The sequence below is a fragment of the Leuciscus leuciscus genome (assembly GCF_965113295.1).
Source record: "Leuciscus leuciscus genome assembly, chromosome: 8".
Classification (NCBI taxonomy): Eukaryota; Metazoa; Chordata; class Actinopteri; order Cypriniformes; family Leuciscidae; genus Leuciscus; species Leuciscus leuciscus.
This window is the reverse complement of record NC_138732.1, coordinates 18,628,984-18,648,517: the sequence shown is the minus strand read 5'-3', so window position 1 is coordinate 18,648,517 and position 19,534 is coordinate 18,628,984. Positions and strand designations below refer to the sequence as shown.

Sequence of the window (19,534 nt, the reverse complement as noted above, 5' to 3'; positions counted from 1 at the left end):
AACCTTTGAATTTCACATCTTTGGTGATGAGGCACTTCCTCTATACAAAGTTACAGGAAACAGAGAGAGAGCTGAGAGGCAGCTATTCTGCGTCAACATTATTATCACACTCAGTCAGACCAACTAGCCACAAGCAAGACAAGCGCCTTGCAATCTTCATCAAAGCTGTATACTTTACTAGCTATCATCATAGATAACTGTAGAACAGTCAGTTTATACTAAACTGGAAAAACAACCATCCCAATCACAATGAGTTTTGAAAGTCTACCAGCCAAATCAGAGGTGATGTGCTGGAACTCTGGAAACTTGGCTGACTATCTCAAAAAAGTGAGTTCATCCTATTGTTCTTCTGACTAAAGAGCTAGATGCATTCAATTAAAGGGAAATATATTGAAAGCAGTTGTTAGCATTATAAAGTTTAGCATGTAACCCTTTTATTGTGTTTTTTTTTTTATAACAATGAGGCTTCTAGCAGACTCTGAATGCTCTTTGGAAGGGTAATCTTTGTAGATCTTTTTTTAGTCGCACTGTTGTTCTTAAGTTGCTGCTGCCTCAAGTGTGGCTGATAGATTGCCACGCAATGTGGTTTTCCAAACACGTCTATTTGATGATTCTGTCTTGTTTCTGATAACCTCAGCTAATTTATAGCCTTATCTTGCAATAAGTTTGTCAAATGCACCATTATGTCAAAAAGTATATTGTAAAAAATTCAAAACTACATATTGTCATAAAAAAAAAAAAAATGTAATAAAACCCCCCCCTACAGTTTATAGTCAGTAAAGTGTTTTTCAAAAGAATATGACTGAGTTTAAGTGTGAAGCATGACTACAGAGCAGTTTTTAAGTTATCACACTTTTTTTGTGTTTTCAGATGAAACTGTTGGGGTGTGACAGGGTGGTGAAGAAAAGCAATATGAATGGTGCAAGATTCTTGGTGAGTCTTTTTGGCTCTATATGACACATATACTACAACTCAGACCTTACAACTTAAATATGCTGCATATAATCATCATTAACAATATGCACTATTGTGCAAAGGTTAGGCATGTTAGATTCTTAAACAAAACTTTTTTTTTTTTAAAGGCAGTTATTAATCTTGAATTTTATTGTGCCAGTAGGAAATATACATTTGATGTTGATATATATCAATGTATTTTCAAAATGAATTTCCAAACATTCATTTTGCCTTTAATAATTCAGTGAGATTTTTCAGTGAGGAGTACGATTAATTATTGCAATTACTGCTCAATTATTGCAATTAATGGCATAAGTACAGTAATGTTGGGAAACATAAACAGATTTCCTACTGGCACACTTAAGAAAAAGCACTATCTTCTTAAAACATTTTTGGTGGAAAATCCAACATGCCTAAGACTTTTGCAAAGTACTGAATGCTCCGAAATGCTTAGACATGTCAAATCAATATAGACATAATAATTCCTGTTTCTATCTTGTTCTAGAACATGAATGATAAGGACATGAAGATGTTTCCCACAACACATATCCCGTAAGTTTAAGCTCAACAACAAGAACAAAATCTCAGAGATGGCAAAATGTATAAACGAAACATATAGGCTAGGGATAAAGGGCATGTGCCTACTGGCTCTGCTCTGTCGGATTTAGCAGGCAATTTTAACCAAAGTTTACGAAGTATAAGCAAACTTTATTTAATCAGTTCATGCATTCCATGGAAATCGTACACATGATTGTGACTTTGGTAGCACTATGCTCCACTGTTTGAGCTACAGAAATGCTAATATACATTATAACAACCGTCAAATACAAGACACTAAAAAGCCTGCAAAAAAATCCCCTAAAAGTACAAAGTGCATAATATATCTCTAATTTCAACTTGCCTCCAAATATTGATGAAAAAATAAAATATATAGTCTGTTAAGCTGGTAATGATCATTGCTATTTCTTTACTTTTGTTTTACAATTTGGAAGATTTATCACAAAGATCTGCAAAGATATTAACCAGAATAACAAACAAAAGAAGGGTCTGTTTCATAGGTAAGCAACATCAGTACTTCATAATTGCATGATTATTTTTGTAACAAAACTTTTTCTTCATGTTTGAGAGTTTGTCATTTTAAAATGTTGTATTGACTAGATCAGATCATCGAATGCCTCCAAACCAAGGTAACTAACTCTTGTGCAGCTACATAAACAACTATACTTAACCCATTACACACACAACCTAAAATGTTTCTATATTTTCTCTGGGGAAAAATATGTAGAACCTAGTCCAGGAGGTTGGGATTCTGATGAATTTGTAAGTCGCTATGTGATACTTTTCCCGCCATATAAGTGTTATAAGTGTTCCCGCCACCATTTTTGGACATTATTATTAAATGCAAAAAGTGCATTTATTTTTTTCCAGGACCAAGAAGAAAGTGACAATGACTATGAGGAGCCAGATAATAATATATGTGAAGACAACTACATATGCGCAGAATCATGTGATAATGAGAAAGCGGACGATTCTGATGATGACTATGAGCCACCGCCTAGTGAAATACCCTGTGAAGTACCAACTCACTTTCGTGTTTCAAAGCCTCTGGGTGATGGTGATTATTTAGGTAACACATAATGCAAAAAAACAAATCACTCAACCCATGAACAAAAGAATCCATGTATCAGAGGATTCACTCACCCATTCTATTCTGTGGCTCTGTGTAGACAGCGGCCCACGTGGTTCTGCAAGACCACCCCAGCCCAACAAGTCAACATCTCTTCCCAGAGCGCTTATTAATGTAAGTAAAAATCTTTAGACAATCTCAAACTCATCTAACTGTAAATGCTGTAATGTCCTGCACAAGTAAAGCCTTTCTTTACGTTCAGATATCTAAGCCTCCATCACGACCGGATCCCTCTCCACACAGGCCGTTCGTTCCCCCTAATCAATGTGAGTGAGTTCAATTTCAAATTCCTTTAATATTAAATCATGATGTCTGAATGTTCTGCAAATCATATCCACAGCCAAACCTGGTCCAGCTGTGCCAAGGGTAGACCGCAGTAAGAAACCTGGCTCATCTACAAAAAAAGAGACTGGCAAACCAGGTACCATTCAGTTTTCATTTGAAAACGTTTAAAACCTTCTGTATTGTATGGTACCTTAACTTAAACATTATAATTTAAATCCTTACAGCAAGAAACACCTTACCAATGCCTCCTAAATCAACATTTCCCACACAAAGGTAAGTATCTTTATCAACGACTTGCATTCGATAAGTCGGAGATCAGTAGCGCCTACATTTTTTTTATTTTTTTTATCTTCAACACAGATTTGACATCCAACAAAGGGAAGAGCTTCCTCCTCCACCACCTGTACAAGTAAATGTGATGATGGGGCAGGTTAGTGCAATCACTACCTATAATCATGATTCATGACAGCAGACGAATTTGAGACACACAAACAAAATGTAAACCTAAGACATGCAGTTAGGCTGGACAACCACAAGATGGCACTGTTGTGGTTTGTTTGACAATGAAGCTAAACAAAGGAAATAAAAGTCCAGTCTTGAGCATTGTTTCCATCACAGAAAAATTCCTACAGCAATAATGAGAGCAACCACATACTAGACCACACTGTAAAGGCTCATTCTTTGTTATGCACTCAGGACATGGATCCAGAGTGGTATGTGGGGCAAATGACACGAGCCGAGGCCGAAGTCTCACTCAGACACGTGAATAAAGTGAGTTCCACCACTCAAGTTTCCCTTCCTTAAAATAATTTGTATAAAATGTGGAATAAATAAGCTTTTGTGAGAGAATTAAGTGGAATTATTTACACTTAAAAAATACAGATCTTTGCCCTGTATATGAGAAAGAGGGGGAAAAAATGAGAAAACAAGTGTATAATGAAATAAAGACACTCACACTGAGTGATGGACATTGTCTTTTTTTTAGGATGGCACTTTCTTGGTGAGAGACAGCTCAAAGGGCTGCACAGAGCAGCCATACACACTCATGGTGCTGCACCAGCAAAAAGTGTACAACATCCAGATCCGCTTCCTTGGAAGCAGTGATGGCTATTCCCTAGGCACAGGCCTAAATGGCATTGAGGTAATATCTGTTGATTATGACAGAAATGTATGTAAAGCCTGACATAACAGTTATCCGATTTTTTTAATGTTTTTTTGTTTTGTTTTGTTTTTTTGGAGTATATTTGATACATCAGGCTTTTATGGTTCATATAGTATAATATTTAGGGGAATATGGAGCTTATAAATCAAAGAAAAACACCACAATTTTATTCAAAGGGCTAAAGTAAGCAAAACATGCAATTGCTGATATTTATATGGCCAAAGCTTCAGATGAAATTCTGATAGCTTTATAACAGTATAGCAGACTACTCGCATAAAATGCATATGCATACCATTTCTCTCCCAATAATGTCTTAGTAAGACAATATTTAAATGCTCTTTTTTTAATTTTATTATAAGGGCTCTGTTATTGTGGGGAGCAAAACATATTATGCTATACAACGATGAATGAGAAATGTGCAAATAAACATTCCTCAAAAGCCTGATGTATCATTTGATTGAAATATTATTACTATAAGTTATTCTTCAGTAAAGATTTCACAGCAAAAAGTCACCACAACCTGAAGAGGAATGTTTTTACTGTATGTTTACATGACCACGATGTAATAAAAACGTAAAAGTCTGTGAAAACGTCTAAAAAACACTGTATTATGCTGCCAGGCCAGTAGTTGGCAATGTCACTTTAAAGAAACAATAGACCTTATTCACAGCAGCTCCATATTTGATTTTTAACGGGAATCACTGGGTTGTACTCAGGGTTTGAAATTAACACCCGCCAACCTGTCAAATCACTAGCCAATTTGCCGTGTTACTTATTATGTTTACTCACTTTGCTGGAGAAGTTTGTGTAAGACAAATACTTCTAAGTCATCATCATGATATATTCAATACAGTATATTGCGCAGAATCTGCTCATATCTGGCTTTCTTGAACATGACTGTCACTACGCAACAAATTACGGCGCCCTTGTTCATTTACATTTAATAAACAATAGAAAGGATTAAAAAGCATTTGGTTAACAGAAAAGACATTATTATTTTCCAACATCCTACTTTTTATTTTATTTGTATGTTCTTTGTACTGTATTGATCGGTCCACCTAAAACACATTTTTGGTAAAAAGGATGAGAATGAAAGAGGAAGGGAGGAGATGGCTGGGTGACAGGGTTTTTTTTTTTAATAAGAAATTAATGTATGAAATCCAAATTTTATAATATAAATATATCCTGTACATTTATTTTTTATAAAAAAATAAATAAAATTGGTTAATAGAAGTTCTGAATGGCCGGTAACTTAAAAATGTAGTAGCAAAATTGGCCGGTGAGTGAAAAAGTTAATTTCAAACCCTGGTTGTACTGTTATTTAATGTATTTTTGGATTGTTCTGCCGACGAAACACTGCAAATGTCTTTCCGAGAAATTCCAGTAGACAAAAAAAACCCCAGACAATCTGGGCTGTGGAAAATTATAAGTAATATAATTATACAGCTTTTTACAGAGGATGACATTAAAAACACGGTCTGTCCCTTACAGCCTTGCTTCTATACCTGTCGTGGCACTGCTCTGAATAAGGTCTATAAACATCTAATAGACTGAAGACGTTATTCACATGCGCCTGACATCGCCATTCTTGTAATTTCTGTAAATTGTGGCGTAAATGAACTGCCAAAACACATAAAAAGTTTTTAGTTGAAAACGGTGTTTTGTAAACGCCTTCTTAGATTTATAGTAAGGGTACATTTACACGACAATGATGCACAAAAAAAATTACGTTTTTTCTTTTTACAGATTACAACGTTATCAAAACGATCCCCGTTCACATGGATCCGTGAAACGATTATGCATGCCAGGCCAGTAGTTGGCGAGTTGACTTTGTAAAGAAAGACTACGCACCTGCGCACATATGCATTCAAACGTGCATACCTATAGACTAAACGTGTAATACGCATGTGCATGCCCTCACTGTTTTCACAGATTCACATTTTTGTCGTTTACACTGAGACAATACTGGTATCATTTTTAAAAACTTGCACATTGAAACTGGTTTTCAAAAGTTTGCGATTTCAGGCCACCAAAACGCTGTTGTGGTGTAAATGAACGGCCAAAACGCATACAAAGTTTTCCATTTTTAGTTGAAAACAGTGTTGTGTAAATGGGCCCTTTAAGGCCTAAAAAGTAAGCTGAAAAAGTTATGATAGGTATAGACTATCAATCAGACGATAGAAGGCATGAAGATTGTGAAGTTTTTCAGATTGTATCATGTTGATAATTTAGAGGCCTTAGAAATTTGTGTATCAAATATACATTGCAGTAGGCTTCATAGGGTTAAATAAAAACCCACAGCAACTGTAAAGAGTGAAGTGTGTATTAGATTATCAGCTGTGGTGACTGTTATTGGTTCAGTGAGATTCAAAGTTCCCTCAATCAATCGACTTACATGTGTGTCACAGAATTTCTCCAGTGTCATGGACATGGTCGCGCACCACTCAAAGACCCCACTGGTTCTGATAGACGGAATGGAGCGTGGAGCTGGACCTCAGCGGCAGTGCTGTCTTATGCACCCAGCAGGTTACTGACCCACAGAACAATCTTAATAATAATACCCAGTTAGCATTATAATTCTGACTGGGTTCCAGTGTCAAAAAGACTTTAATGGAATTCAGACACTTTGTCTGAATAATGAGCATTTATAGGTGCTGGCATTCAACGGCAGGATATGCAAGCACTCATCTCTCCTTCAGAAAAAGTATACAAAGTATGAGACTAAATTAATAAATTATATTTAGTTTGATTCGATCAGACAGGACTGTCTACACTTTTTGAATTTTTAAACACTTTCAATGTTAAAATCAAGAGGCATTTTTACACTCAATGTTAGCTAGCAACTTTACTTATCAAATCACTGTACATTTGTCTGTTTTAATTTAAATATTTCTAATGCTTTATGTTTGATATTAATATTGCCTTATTAAATTGTGCTGTTTAAGTATATTATAGTAAACTCCACCTCACAAGTGTACTTCTTTGAGTTACATATTTAGTCTTCCATCATCTGTACACGGCTTAACCATGCTGGGGTTTCCACGTCAGTCTGGAGGCACGCCATTTTTTCAGGGTGTGTGAAGCACACGGTCAGGTTACACTGCAGCAGCTGGGTCTTCACTGAAAACAAAGGGTGTAGTGGTTGAACATACAGCAAGAAAAACACAAGGAGAGACCCTCTTATTCCATTATGACTGACTGAAAACATAACCAGCACAAACAGGTTATGTTTACTGTAATCAAAGTATATAAATAGAAGCATTCTGTTATGTATTATGCAAAGGTTACTGTTAACGTACATCCAAAAGAAAAATCTATTAATTCATTATTATTTTACAGTAATCAATCTAAAATATTGCTATTGCAGGGCTTGATAATCCACAAAAAGCCGGCAACACAAATACAAGTAACTCGAAATATACAAAGATGCTCATGCTTGACTGGATATGCTGGGCTCAGCAATAGATCCAGCCAATGTTTTCTTGTCATTCAAACTTCATGGCTCGATGACATAATAAAATTAATTATTATTGACAGCCCTGGAGGATTTGGGGGATGTTCTGGGTGCTGATATGTTTGTGTTAGCAGCACTGACGGCCGGCACAGATTAATGTCTTAGCTCTGGCTCATCGCTAACTGCCACCCCTGGCAAGGATGGCACATTTTTTTCAAAATTTGTTCAAGTAATACCTATTTGAAAGCCACCAGAAGAATTTCTGCCAGCACTCTAGAAAGAGGAACTATTAAACTGCCAGTACATTTCAAAATGGTCAAAACATGGGTGTGTGGAGTCGAGATGACTTTCCAAATTGTGCATTATTATTACATGTTATAAGGTTAAATATTAAAGAAAGTAAGGCTGGGACTATGAGGTACAACTGTCACTAACAGTCACTGAATTATGCTAACAAACATTTTTTTTTCAAACTTATTTACCTTCCAATCGGTCCATAAATTCTGACATTAAATCCAACTGCTTCAAGATATAATCTAGGCCAGCTGAGGCTCCGTGTTCACTGTTCTTGGTGGCATTAGCCTCAGGCTCCATCTGTTAGTCCATTACATACAGAAGAAAATAATATCATACAATCATTTATAAGGTCTCTATCTGTCTTAAAGGGATGACACACACAAAAATAAATCTTAAAATTGAACACGCATCCCTTCTTAGAAAAACAGCATTTTGCAACAAATTTTACAAACCTCGTGAAGCTCAGAAAGGGATTTGTAAAACTGTTTAGCAAATAGTTCCAAATGTCCAAACAAAATAAATCATTAAACTAATTTGGAAGAACAATGAAATCTGCATACAAAAGTAATATAATGAGCTGAACATTTAGAAGCATTTTTGCATTTTAATGACATTAGATGAATCATATTCACAATCAGCATGTTTGCTTTGTTGATATGTTTATTAATTTGTGTGAGGGAAAATAACCATGTAAAATCACAAATATACAAGGCAACATGAATAACTCTGGCTAATCTAGGCTAATTCATAAGTATTAACAATATAACAACATCAGAGGTCTCTGTTCTAAACAAAAACTTTAATCTATTCTTGGGGGATATTATGTTCTTGAGCATCAGGATGACATTTTTTATCTTGTCCATCGGTGGGACCACAGATGACATCTTTGCACTTGAGAAACTCATTCTCCAGACTCTTGAGGGATTCAGCCAGATCTGGACTGGTGCGGAGTACAACCATATCATAGGCCATACAAGACAAATTCACTGAGGACGAAGAAAATGATTATTGACAAAGTTCAGCATTATTATTAAAAGGAATGCACTATTAGTTTGTTAGTCTAACGTTACCTGAAATATTTTCCATTTGTTCAGTCATCTTCTCCAAATGTTGGTTCATTTGTAAACACTCACGACCGAAGTCCTCACAAAACTGCACACTCGAAATATCTTCAGTCATCTAAAAACCATCAAACTCCGTAACTCCAGCTGAATTGTTGTTAGGCTACTTAACCTCTCATATTAAATTAATTACATTTTAATTATGGATTAAATAAGAACAAGTTGAAAATGTAGGCCTACATAAAGCTAATCAGTTCGTTTTTCGTCACCAGTTTTCTCCCGTCACTCAAATATAGGCAAGGCTACCTCAGGCCAAAGAAAGAGTGCTTTCATTTAAATTACGCTAATAAATTAATATATATTTAGTGTGAGTAGAACAACATAAGCGGATTACCTTGGTAATGTAGCGAACCACAGACAATAATGTTTCTTGTTTGTTTTAGTGCGACAGCAGCTGACAGTTCCTTGAGCTCGAGCAATGCACGCGACACGCAGATTTAACGGCTCTCTCTCGCGCGTGCACGCTCACATACCTTGTGTGATAATCAACTCGAATATAAATGTCGCTTTATTTTGGAAGCCTTAGCTTAAAAACAACGATTCATTTACGTAATGACGTCCCGGCGTGGATAAACAAACAAGTAAATACATACAATTAGCACTTATTAGAAACAACAATATTTTGAACTTAGCCTATCTTAGCTAAAAAGGTTTTTTGTACGCTATAATAAAATGTTACCAACACTTTTAAAGGAGATGCAGTTTAAATTGGAGAATTGTACAATGACGGTAGAATGACCGTAAACAACCATTCTACTTTCAATTAAAAGCTGCAATTGAAACTTTTTCATGAATAAATTCATAATAAGAGTAAAAAATAAATAAAAGAGCTTGCTCCACATTATATATATATATATATATATATATATATATATATATATAATAAGTATAAGTATATAATATATATATTTCCCCTGGAGTTGTAGGTTTTTGGTTGTAACAGAAAATTCCAGTGTGTCAGGCTAAAGTCTGAATGCCTTCAGGTGAAGAGGAGTGGAAGGGTGGGTGGTCATGGAAGAGCCCAAACACGTGGAAGCTTTCAATAAGGTGGGGCTGAGGAGGTGCTATATATGCATAAAACAGGTGCAACAAGTGACAATGTTGATACTGCAGAAGAAAGCACAGTAGCTTTGAGAGAGGACACAAGCAGAACAGCGCTAGAGCTCCTGAAAATATTCAAAGACCATAAGGTAAAAAAAAAGAATAACAGGTCATCAGAGAGAGAGAGAGAAGGAAAAAAAGACTTATTTTTAATCCCAAGTGGAGCAACATCAGGATCACCGAGCAATGACATCCTATGAATCTCAAGGTCAGTCTCCGACGAGATGTGGGCCTCAGTTCCCTAGCTTGGGACAGGAACCTCCAGAATTGAGTATGTACAGCGACAGCTACTATCCCCCTCCATCACTGCCGAGTCCACAGCGAGCGAACCCTACCTCGTATGAACTCGGAGACTATGCTGCCTCATCGCCTAACCCCTACCTGTGGTTCAACAGCCCAGGAATGAACAGCGCTCCTTATCTGGGTGGAACGCCTGGCCCTGCAGGACCGTCTTTTGTTCCCCAGCACTACGGCATGCAAAGGCCCTATTTGGGACCTGGGGGCCCAGGTGTTCCTGCTGGTGATCTGAGCTGGTTCTCCATGCCCTCTCAAGAGGATCTTATGAAGCTGGTCAGGCCACCTTATTCATACTCTGCTCTTATTGCGATGGCCATTCATGGTGCACCGGAACGCCGCCTCACTCTAAGTCAGATTTATCAGTATGTTGCAGATAACTTCCCTTTTTACAACAAGAGCAAAGCGGGATGGCAGAACTCTATTCGTCACAACCTCTCTCTGAACGACTGTTTCAAAAAGGTTCCACGAGATGAAGATGATCCAGGTGAGTTTTTGCAGCTCTTTGATTATTATTTATTACATAAATACAGTAGTATATATATATATATATATATATATATATATACACACACAATATTATTAACTATGTAAACATTACAAATTATTGTTTATCATTTAAATATTATTGATAGAAATATTAAAAATATAAAAATAATGATTATTATTAATAATAATAATAATAATAATAATACAAAAATATATATTTTTAAACTGTATTTAATGTGAAATGTATCTCTCATTTTAAAGGTAAGGGCAATTACTGGACCTTAGATCCGAACTGTGAAAAAATGTTTGACAATGGCAACTTCAGACGCAAGAGGAAGAGAAAGTCTGACTGTATCCCAGAGAAGAGCAGTTCTGGAGAGAATCTGAGCTCTGAGTCAGGAGACAGTAATGGCAGGGGCAGCCCGAAAAATCAAGCCGTTGACATTTCCACTTCGCCTGAAAAGGGCCCTTCACCCACATCCACGGGTCCGTCGCCATGCTTGAGCAACTTCCTGACTGAGATGTCTGGGGTCTCGGCTGGCTCTCTCGACATGGAAGGAGATCCCCTGAGTCGTCCCTTTACGCTCAGTCTGCCAGTGGACGGAGCACAAAGAGCCTCGCAACCCGCAGGCTTTAGCACCTACTCGCCCAGCTCTACGGTGTCTGAGTGGGCATCACCTCTGCCCCCACCGCCATCCATTTCCCCATCACCTTCCCACTCCAATTTAGGTTACAATGGGCCAACTCTTAGTCAGTTTAATGGGCATTTCTACCCTGGTTTGAGCTCGACGGGTATTCTTTACCCCCGGGAGGGCACAGAGGTATAGGAGGGGAAGCGGGTGACACCGAGAACAGAAAAGCTGAATGATCAATTCATGCTATAGACTCTGGGGGCAAAAAAAATAAAAAAACACTGTTGTTTTCCTGAAACTATACACTGCTATGGCCTAACCAAACTCCTCTGAGTTCTGTGGGCACAAGATACGAATGAATTCCCACAGGAATGGCCTAGTCAGCATGAGATATGACAGGCTGACTCTAGCAAAGGCCCCTGTTATCAGCAGCTCCGACCTGAGGTCAGCTGCTGACATCAAGCCATTCTACGCACCTAATTCTTTCTTAACTCATATTACTGAAACCGAATTCAAGCGCCTGTAATGAAAGCGAACTGATGAATCACGTCTTTTGTGGCCAGAGAAACTCCAGTTAAAATACATATGGTGAAGCAGATTTTCTCTGCTGCATGCTGGTATTGTAACATGATACTGTCAGTCTTTGTATTTTAACTTGACAATGTGTTTTGTTTATTGTAAAGTTGGGTATGAGTGAATGTTCGAGTATATTTTATTTTTATTATTTTATTTTATTTTACTATGAGGTCGCTAAGGGTGTATATTGATTCTTTTTTAATAAAAAAAAAATATTTAAAATAAAATTGACTAGGATATTATTCAGTTGATAATAAATTTATCAATTTATAATTTTATTAAAAGGAAACTTTGACTCGGATTTAGTGTCCATGGAAAAAAAGATGACCTTGAAAAAACTAGAACTTGTTTCACCAGGTCACTCTTAACTGTCACTCCTCCCTCTAGAGACTTTCACTTTGTACTATGTTGGCTACTGCTGATCCCACAGTTTTTGGCAGTGCTTCAATTTTACTTAAAATTTGTGATGATGACATGGGAGATAATAAGTTGTAAGACAGCACTAATTGCTCGAGATGAGAGCTTGATCTTTTTGTTTAGTTAACAGAAAATTTTATAGTCAGACAGTGACTGATGGTTAACAGATTCCATCACGTCCTGCTATATGATTCCTGTTCCATTAATGTGGAGACGGACACAAATGGACAGCTCAATATTTTGATAGATATATATATATATATAGTGACTTCAAATGCCTTTAGACATTTATTTTGTCATAAAAAAAGGTAACCTCTCAACAAACAAAATACTGAAACTTGAAATGATAAAACAATTGATATACTGTTTAAACTTAAAATAAAAAAATATTTGGATACTTTTTGGTTGTCAACTTTAACATAAAGGTGATTAATACCTGAGGTTACTGAGCTTAGGTCTGTATTATAACGTGATTTGAAGAATGAAAAACTCAGTGAACTTGTGTTTAAATAAAATGAGCGACAGCTTAAGTGATTATCAGGGGAGCGCTCTTCCTTCTGTATGTATCCCTTTTACTATTTGAATAAAAGTTTTTTTTTTCAAGTTGCTAAAAAACCCAACATTCAAGTACACACTGCCAAGTTTTGGTAGTGACAACTGCATTCTACACGGAAATGAATCCACTAAAACTCCTGAAAGTGTGATGATTGACACTGACATAGTGATAACCACTATAGTAATACAAAAAAAATATTTTTATTTAATTGAGAAATGTTGAAAGGCTACATGTTTTGATGTATTATATTAGAATTAATAATTACTTAATTAATAAATAATGAAATAAAAAAGTTACATAAAGTAAGTATTTGTAAGTAATCTACCCAGCACTGGATGTACGTCACAAAAGAAAAGACTTCCATTTCATGCCGACTTTAAAGGTAGTGTATTCCAATAGTTTTTGCCATGGTATCGATCATGGTACTAAGAATTATGAACATGTATTTTGGTATTTCACAACTCTATTACAACCTAAATAACCTTTCTCTATTATTACATTAAATATGTAAATAAATATGTGTGTGCCACAGATATATGAATAAAAATACAACAAAAAACAAACAAGCAAATGAAATTAAGCAAAGAAAATACAGTATTTAGGCCTAATTTTACAACCTATAGGGTTTAATATAATTGATGTATCTTATTGTTTATTATGTGTCCAAAAACTGTATTTATATGAATGCTTAAAATGCATGCTTAAGCTGAAAAATACGAAGACATGACACTAGAATAAAGAAGATAGAAACCATAAAAATTTAAACCTTTGGTTCAGACAAAATTAATTCAGAAAACAGTTTCTAAGGCTTGATTCTGTTTGTACCGTCTATGGCCCGGAGCAATTTCTAGAGTGTGTTTTTGTACTGTCAAGAAAAAAAAATCATTAAATATCTACATGATGGAGGACTTTGTTTAGCAACTTTCACCACGTTGCTAAGGTCACCAACAGACTTGTCGTATCAGTAAATCAGCTATCTTGACAGAAATGAATTCATTTTCTGACAGTCTTTACCTGACTTGAGGGTACCTTTAAGCAGGTACAAATTTACCACGAAATACCTCAACTCAGATAATTTAACAACTGTTTTGCATAACAGCTCACAACACACCCAAGGAGATCACGGAATTACTTTTTTAGGAATTAATCAAATCTGGATTTCAACATTTTCCTTCTTCGAATGCGTGTGAGCAGAGGCTTAAACACAGAGAATGAGCCCTCAAGCAAATTCATGCCTAAAGGGATTACCTCTTCAGATGGAGAAATTGATATAGTATGAAATCTGAGGATTTATTACTAAGGCCATTCTTTAGTTAATGTAACATGCAAAACACATACCATTATTTAGCACATCAAACAAATATTTGCACAATTGGATTTATCTGTGAGATGAACAACATCCTGTTGGCCTGTGAACTTTAAATGTTTCTAGGAAAAAAGTGAAAGACAAACATTGTACGCACGAATGGGAACCGCAGATGAAAGTTATAATGACAGAAAAGTATTCTGCTGATGGTATCGTTGTATATGACTTACATCTTTGCTGATTTTACCACTGTTTTTTGCATCAGTGCAAGTATTTCTCGTCATGTCGTATATATTTCCATGCCAGTTGAGTACCAGACTAAAACCAGCTGTGGCAGGTGAAAGTAGGGAAGAAGAACTTGTTCTACTTTGTACCGTCTGCTTCAAATGTGCCAAAAGAAACAGAAGGAACACTCAGTCGAACAAAACCTGACAATAAAGCAAATTTAAGGAAAGTTGGCTTTTGGTTGAAAACTCTACACCCTCTCACTGAACTGTAATGATGCAAATTACCAACTGCTTATTTTGACAGTGGAAATGCACTGTGCTTTCTTTTTGGCTTGCCTATAAGGGCATTCTGAGAATTTTTTTCCACAGACACTAATTTACAAGCACTGACCTCTCCATGGGAATTGAAATACACCTTAAAATGTAAATGAAATGAATCTGTAGAATTATATTCTCTCTATTAAACTGTTTAGGCCTTTACATGAAAATCTCTTCTGAGGATGCAGCGGTCTACATTTACATTTATGAATTTAGCAGACGCAAAGCGATTCACAAATCAAAAATGTCTGTCCCATCATAAGAACCTGTGATATATCTGTTATACTTTATATTTATATAAATTATAATATTTAAAGCTCTCATCCTCCCTGATTTTACAGTCAGCTGTTTTAGTTAATCTGTTTTCAATAGCTTTTAATCAGTGACAATTTCATTATGTGTTGCTTGTGATGCTTGTTTATATTGTGTGACCTTGTAAAGCACATTGGTCAACGCTTTGTTTTAATTGTGCTATATAAATAAAGTTGCTATTGCTAAATAAAAGTGGAAAATGGTTTCAAATGAAAAAAGAACAGAGACATATGTCACGCGATGAACAAGCCAACAGGGGAGATTGCAGTGAATATTAACATGCCTAAGACTTTTGCACAGTACTATGTGTGTGTGTGTGTGTGTGTGTGTGTGTGTCTGTGTGTGTCTGTGTGTAGCTATACATAAAAAGATGATTCCAAAATTAACAAAACAAAAAACGAATTGTTAAAGTCAGTTTACAAAGACGTCAAACTGTTTCACAGGTACATTTTGTGAGCTTCTGTGAGGGGCGATGTGTTAAAGGTGTTAAATCACTTATTATCACAAATGTACAATTGTTTTAGACTTATTTTATTATTGGATATTTAGACTCTCAATATCCATTCACTAACCACACTATTTCCTGTAGCCTTTGGGCAGAGTTATTTCTCAACAGTATAATGTGATTAAAATCTATAAATCTTCTGTTACACCTGCTGCCTGTTATGTGGCACACACCTGTCTCTCAAACGGAATCTACCAAAACAATGTGTTCAAGACACTGCTGCTGGATTTTATGACATATTACCAGCCAATAACAGTCAGTACTGAAGCCATTACTGACTTCCAGGAAAACAAACAAAAAACAAAACAAAAAAAAAGGCTTGGTCCTGACATTTCTATTTTTTATATATTATGCAAATAATAATAATAAAACAATAAACCCTTAGATTAATATTTATAAAAAAGAAACACAACAGTTCTATCAATTATCAATGCCATGTGTTTTGGACAAGTATTATGAATACAATGGGACATTAATGGTTATCAAGGGGGTCTGCAACTAGGGGCTCCACAGAGTTACTGCAAGGGGGCCACCATTTATTGTTTGATCTCAAACTAATTTTTGTAAAAAAAAAAAAAACACTGTAAATATGTGTGACGAAAATACAACATTAAGTATATAACTTCAACCATAGCTAAAGATAAGAAGCTTGTCCCTCCCACATGTAAATGTATTGAAAAATGTAAATGTTTTATACAAGTATGATACTGTCAATAATGATGGATTTAATGGCTTTTAATAAATCATAACAGTAGCCTACCATTCAAAACTTTGGGGTCAGTAATAATTTTTTTAAGAAATTTATACTTTTATTCAGCAAAGAAGCATTAAATTGATCAAAAGTGACAGTAAAGACATTTATAATGTTACAAAATATTTCAATTTCAAATAAATACTTAATTTGAACTTTCTATTCATTAAAAAATCATGGGAGGAAAATGTTATCAGTTTCTACAAAAATATTATGAGCATCAAATCAGCATAGTGAATGATTTCTGAAGGATCGTGACTCTGAAGACTGGAGTAATGATGCTGAAAATTCTGCTTTGCCATCACAGGAATAAAGTTATTTTAAATTGTAATAATATTTCACAATACTGCAGTTTTTACTGTATTTTTTATTAAATAAATGGGAGACTTCTTTCAAAAAACTTTAAAAAAAAATCTTACCACCCTCAAACTTTTGGACAATACATTAATATCTTAAATGTAACTCTAGCGTTTTATAAAATATGAAACGGGGATCCCTGCTCTGTCTCTCTTTACATCAACGGCTTGAAAGGGTTGAAGACCCCTGTGGTAATCATTCAATGCTAAACTAAAGTACCACAGTTTTACCATCTGTTACCATCACTTTACCATGGTACAGCCATTGTACTGTTTTGTAAGGGTTATCTCTCTTAGCCCAAGGATTTAACCCAATCATTATTTTTAAATATGCTTATTCATTCTTAAAGCCATAATAGAAAAGCTGAAGAATCCTTAGAACAACCAAAAATAGTCTGTTTTGGGGGGAAAATTCATAGCATTTCAGTTCAGTGTTAGAGTGGGAGAGGGTTATGTCAAGGGTGACATTAAGTCGGGTGCATTCCAGGTGGTTCTGTGTAGTGTTGATAGGGTAAACTCTAAACAGACATGAACAAATCCATCAGGACTATGACGTGTTTTGGGGGAAGGGGCCGGTGAACTGAAATTGAACTGTTAAAAGGTGATGAAATAACTGATAAGCTTCGAGCTTTAAGGCTGTTGGTTTTTCGGTGTCAATTCATTATATTTAAAATGAGGGACACGGTGCATTGGATGATAATAACCCCCCTAAAGGGCAATGCACCCTCCTTCCAACTACTACAACGTCAAAACCAAAACAGCAAGCACGTGCTGCACTGTTATTAGCTAAACATTTTGACTGATTAGTGATGTTTAGTAAACTCAGCATGAAGATGTCAGGCAAAGAGATGAAGCTCTGATTCACTGAATCAGGCAGGAGAAAGACCATCCAGTTCCAGGTCATTGTTGTGTGTAAATACTGGAACACACTTCAGACGCATGCTAAGGAGACACAGGATAAAAAGCCTGTCCTTGAATTATTGGCGCACATACACATAGCTAACCTTCTACAAAGTCATGTTAACGTTTTTCTGACCCGATTAAGTTTGAATGACAATGACTTACTCATTCCTTTATTTGCTCTCTCTCTCTCTCTCTCTCTCTCTCTCTCTCTCTCTCTCACACACATCTTAGGTAAAACACATTTACAATTGTACAGCATCTAAAGGATGGAACATACAAAAGGTTTTTTTTTTTAAAGAAGAAATATTGTATTCATTTTTTTTTAACAGACTGTACTAAATTTGGAAACATTTAATATAACGAAGAGAAAACACTTATATAATGTAATTAAAAGAATATTATACTATAATTGATATCATTTCAAAATTAATTTTGAACTGTTCATGTTTGATTCAGTTCAACTACTTTGATAAAAATGTAATCTTTGTTCCATGAATTTAGACAATAATTTTAAGAAAGACAAGCAATCCATATCATCTGAACACTGACTAAATCAGGAAATAAGAAAAAAAAAATGTATAGCACACATGCCAGGAAAAGGTTCAGTTTCTCTTTCTTATTGGTCCTTAAGGGGGAAAAAATATCCAATTAATGACAGAAGAAACCATGATCCATTTAGTGAATCCAACAAGACGTTCATCAAGAGGAAAACAGAACAGAAGACACCAATTATTCCATATCAACAGTCCAAAGTCAAATTCCATCCCCACAGGAAAGCATTCATAGGCCTATATCTGGGAAGCACAGCGCTCTAAATGAACTGACATGTACCAGGGCTTATATAGAATATTTAGTGAAAATAGTGTTGAGAGACAACAAACACTTTAGTGTAATGAACTGTTCTGTGTTATTTCCCCCTAAAATATTTGACATGTCAACATGACAAAAACAAAACTCCATGAGTGTTAAGAGGCATTTGGCCCCGACTCTGCTGGCTGCTGGTTTCAAACATCATGTCTGTTTATTAGTTTCAACAGCTAACAATTGAGATGTTTCATAAGCAAATATAATGTCCCACAGATCCCTCACCACATCCTTGAGAGTCAGGCTTATGGTTGATGTTGGATCTTCAAACCCTGATATTCATCTAATCTTTCGTTCTGATCATTGCATGGTTAGTAGCTTAATCTGGTTTGAATGACGCGCAGCAAAGCCATTGTGACATCCTTGGTGTATGTCATTTGCTCCCCCTAGTGGTTAAAAGAGTGCAGTGCCTGTGTAATTCAGTAATTGCTCAGAAGAGGGCGGGTCCATCAAAATAATGTTTAGCATCATGGTAAAACAGACTTGCCTTATCTAGGATTATAAGTGTTTCCTGACATCATCTTGTCACTGTAAATATTCAAATAAATGGTGCATCAACAAGATGGGTCAGCTAAATTCTCATTCGCTTTGTCATGTTGTTAGATGCCTGAGAGGAAACTACCTGTTTACTTCAACAAAAAGGGAACTGATACCAAGCACTCTGTTCAGACTAATCGGATATATAGTAGGCCTACCTGGGGAAAGCAATCTGTTAGCATTCCTGTTAGCATAGCAAATGTGTGACTCTTGGAAGGAAGTACGCAATCTGCTTTTTGCCGACTTTACTCATGGTTGCTCATTCCAAGAGGATACTATTACATTTCTGTCAATGGAAATAAATGCTTTTTGCTCCCAAAATGGTGTAGTCATGATATTTACCAACTTGGTCTAACTGAACCATGCTAAACCTTGGCTGAATTTGAAATCACCCCTATATACCTATACACTTACAGTGTATGGGTAGCCT

At 35.9% G+C, this 19,534-nt stretch overlaps 3 protein-coding genes across 3 annotated transcripts; 2 read left to right on the top strand and 1 right to left on the bottom strand.

Moving 5' to 3' along the window:
* The first annotated feature begins 92 nt into the window (after nucleotides 1-92).
* Nucleotides 93-7,047, top strand: lcp2b (lymphocyte cytosolic protein 2b). The gene is made up of 15 exons (XM_082177637.1): nucleotides 93-327; nucleotides 871-933; nucleotides 1,460-1,506; nucleotides 1,947-2,012; nucleotides 2,113-2,141; nucleotides 2,240-2,274; nucleotides 2,383-2,581; nucleotides 2,682-2,755; nucleotides 2,844-2,907; nucleotides 2,982-3,062; nucleotides 3,151-3,199; nucleotides 3,287-3,356; nucleotides 3,623-3,697; nucleotides 3,912-4,067; nucleotides 6,497-7,047. Exons 1-15 carry the CDS (start codon nucleotides 250-252, stop codon nucleotides 6,620-6,622), a joined length of 1,212 nt encoding a protein of 403 aa, XP_082033763.1. The 5' UTR covers nucleotides 93-249; the 3' UTR covers nucleotides 6,623-7,047.
* On the bottom strand, nucleotides 6,863-9,799 carry syce3 (synaptonemal complex central element protein 3). The gene is made up of 4 exons (XM_082177638.1): nucleotides 9,295-9,799; nucleotides 8,910-9,018; nucleotides 8,025-8,825; nucleotides 6,863-7,208 (listed from the first exon to the last, which is right to left on the bottom strand). Exons 2-3 carry the CDS (start codon nucleotides 9,016-9,018, stop codon nucleotides 8,644-8,646), a joined length of 291 nt encoding a protein of 96 aa, XP_082033764.1. The 5' UTR covers nucleotides 9,295-9,799; the 3' UTR covers nucleotides 6,863-7,208; nucleotides 8,025-8,643.
* Nucleotides 9,800-9,974: 175 nt separating this feature from the next.
* foxi3b (forkhead box I3b) lies at nucleotides 9,975-12,251 on the top strand. Its single transcript, XM_082177979.1, has 2 exons — nucleotides 9,975-10,842; nucleotides 11,106-12,251. Exons 1-2 carry the CDS (start codon nucleotides 10,248-10,250, stop codon nucleotides 11,669-11,671), a joined length of 1,161 nt encoding a protein of 386 aa, XP_082034105.1. The 5' UTR covers nucleotides 9,975-10,247; the 3' UTR covers nucleotides 11,672-12,251.
* The last annotated feature ends 7,283 nt before the right edge of the window (nucleotides 12,252-19,534 follow it).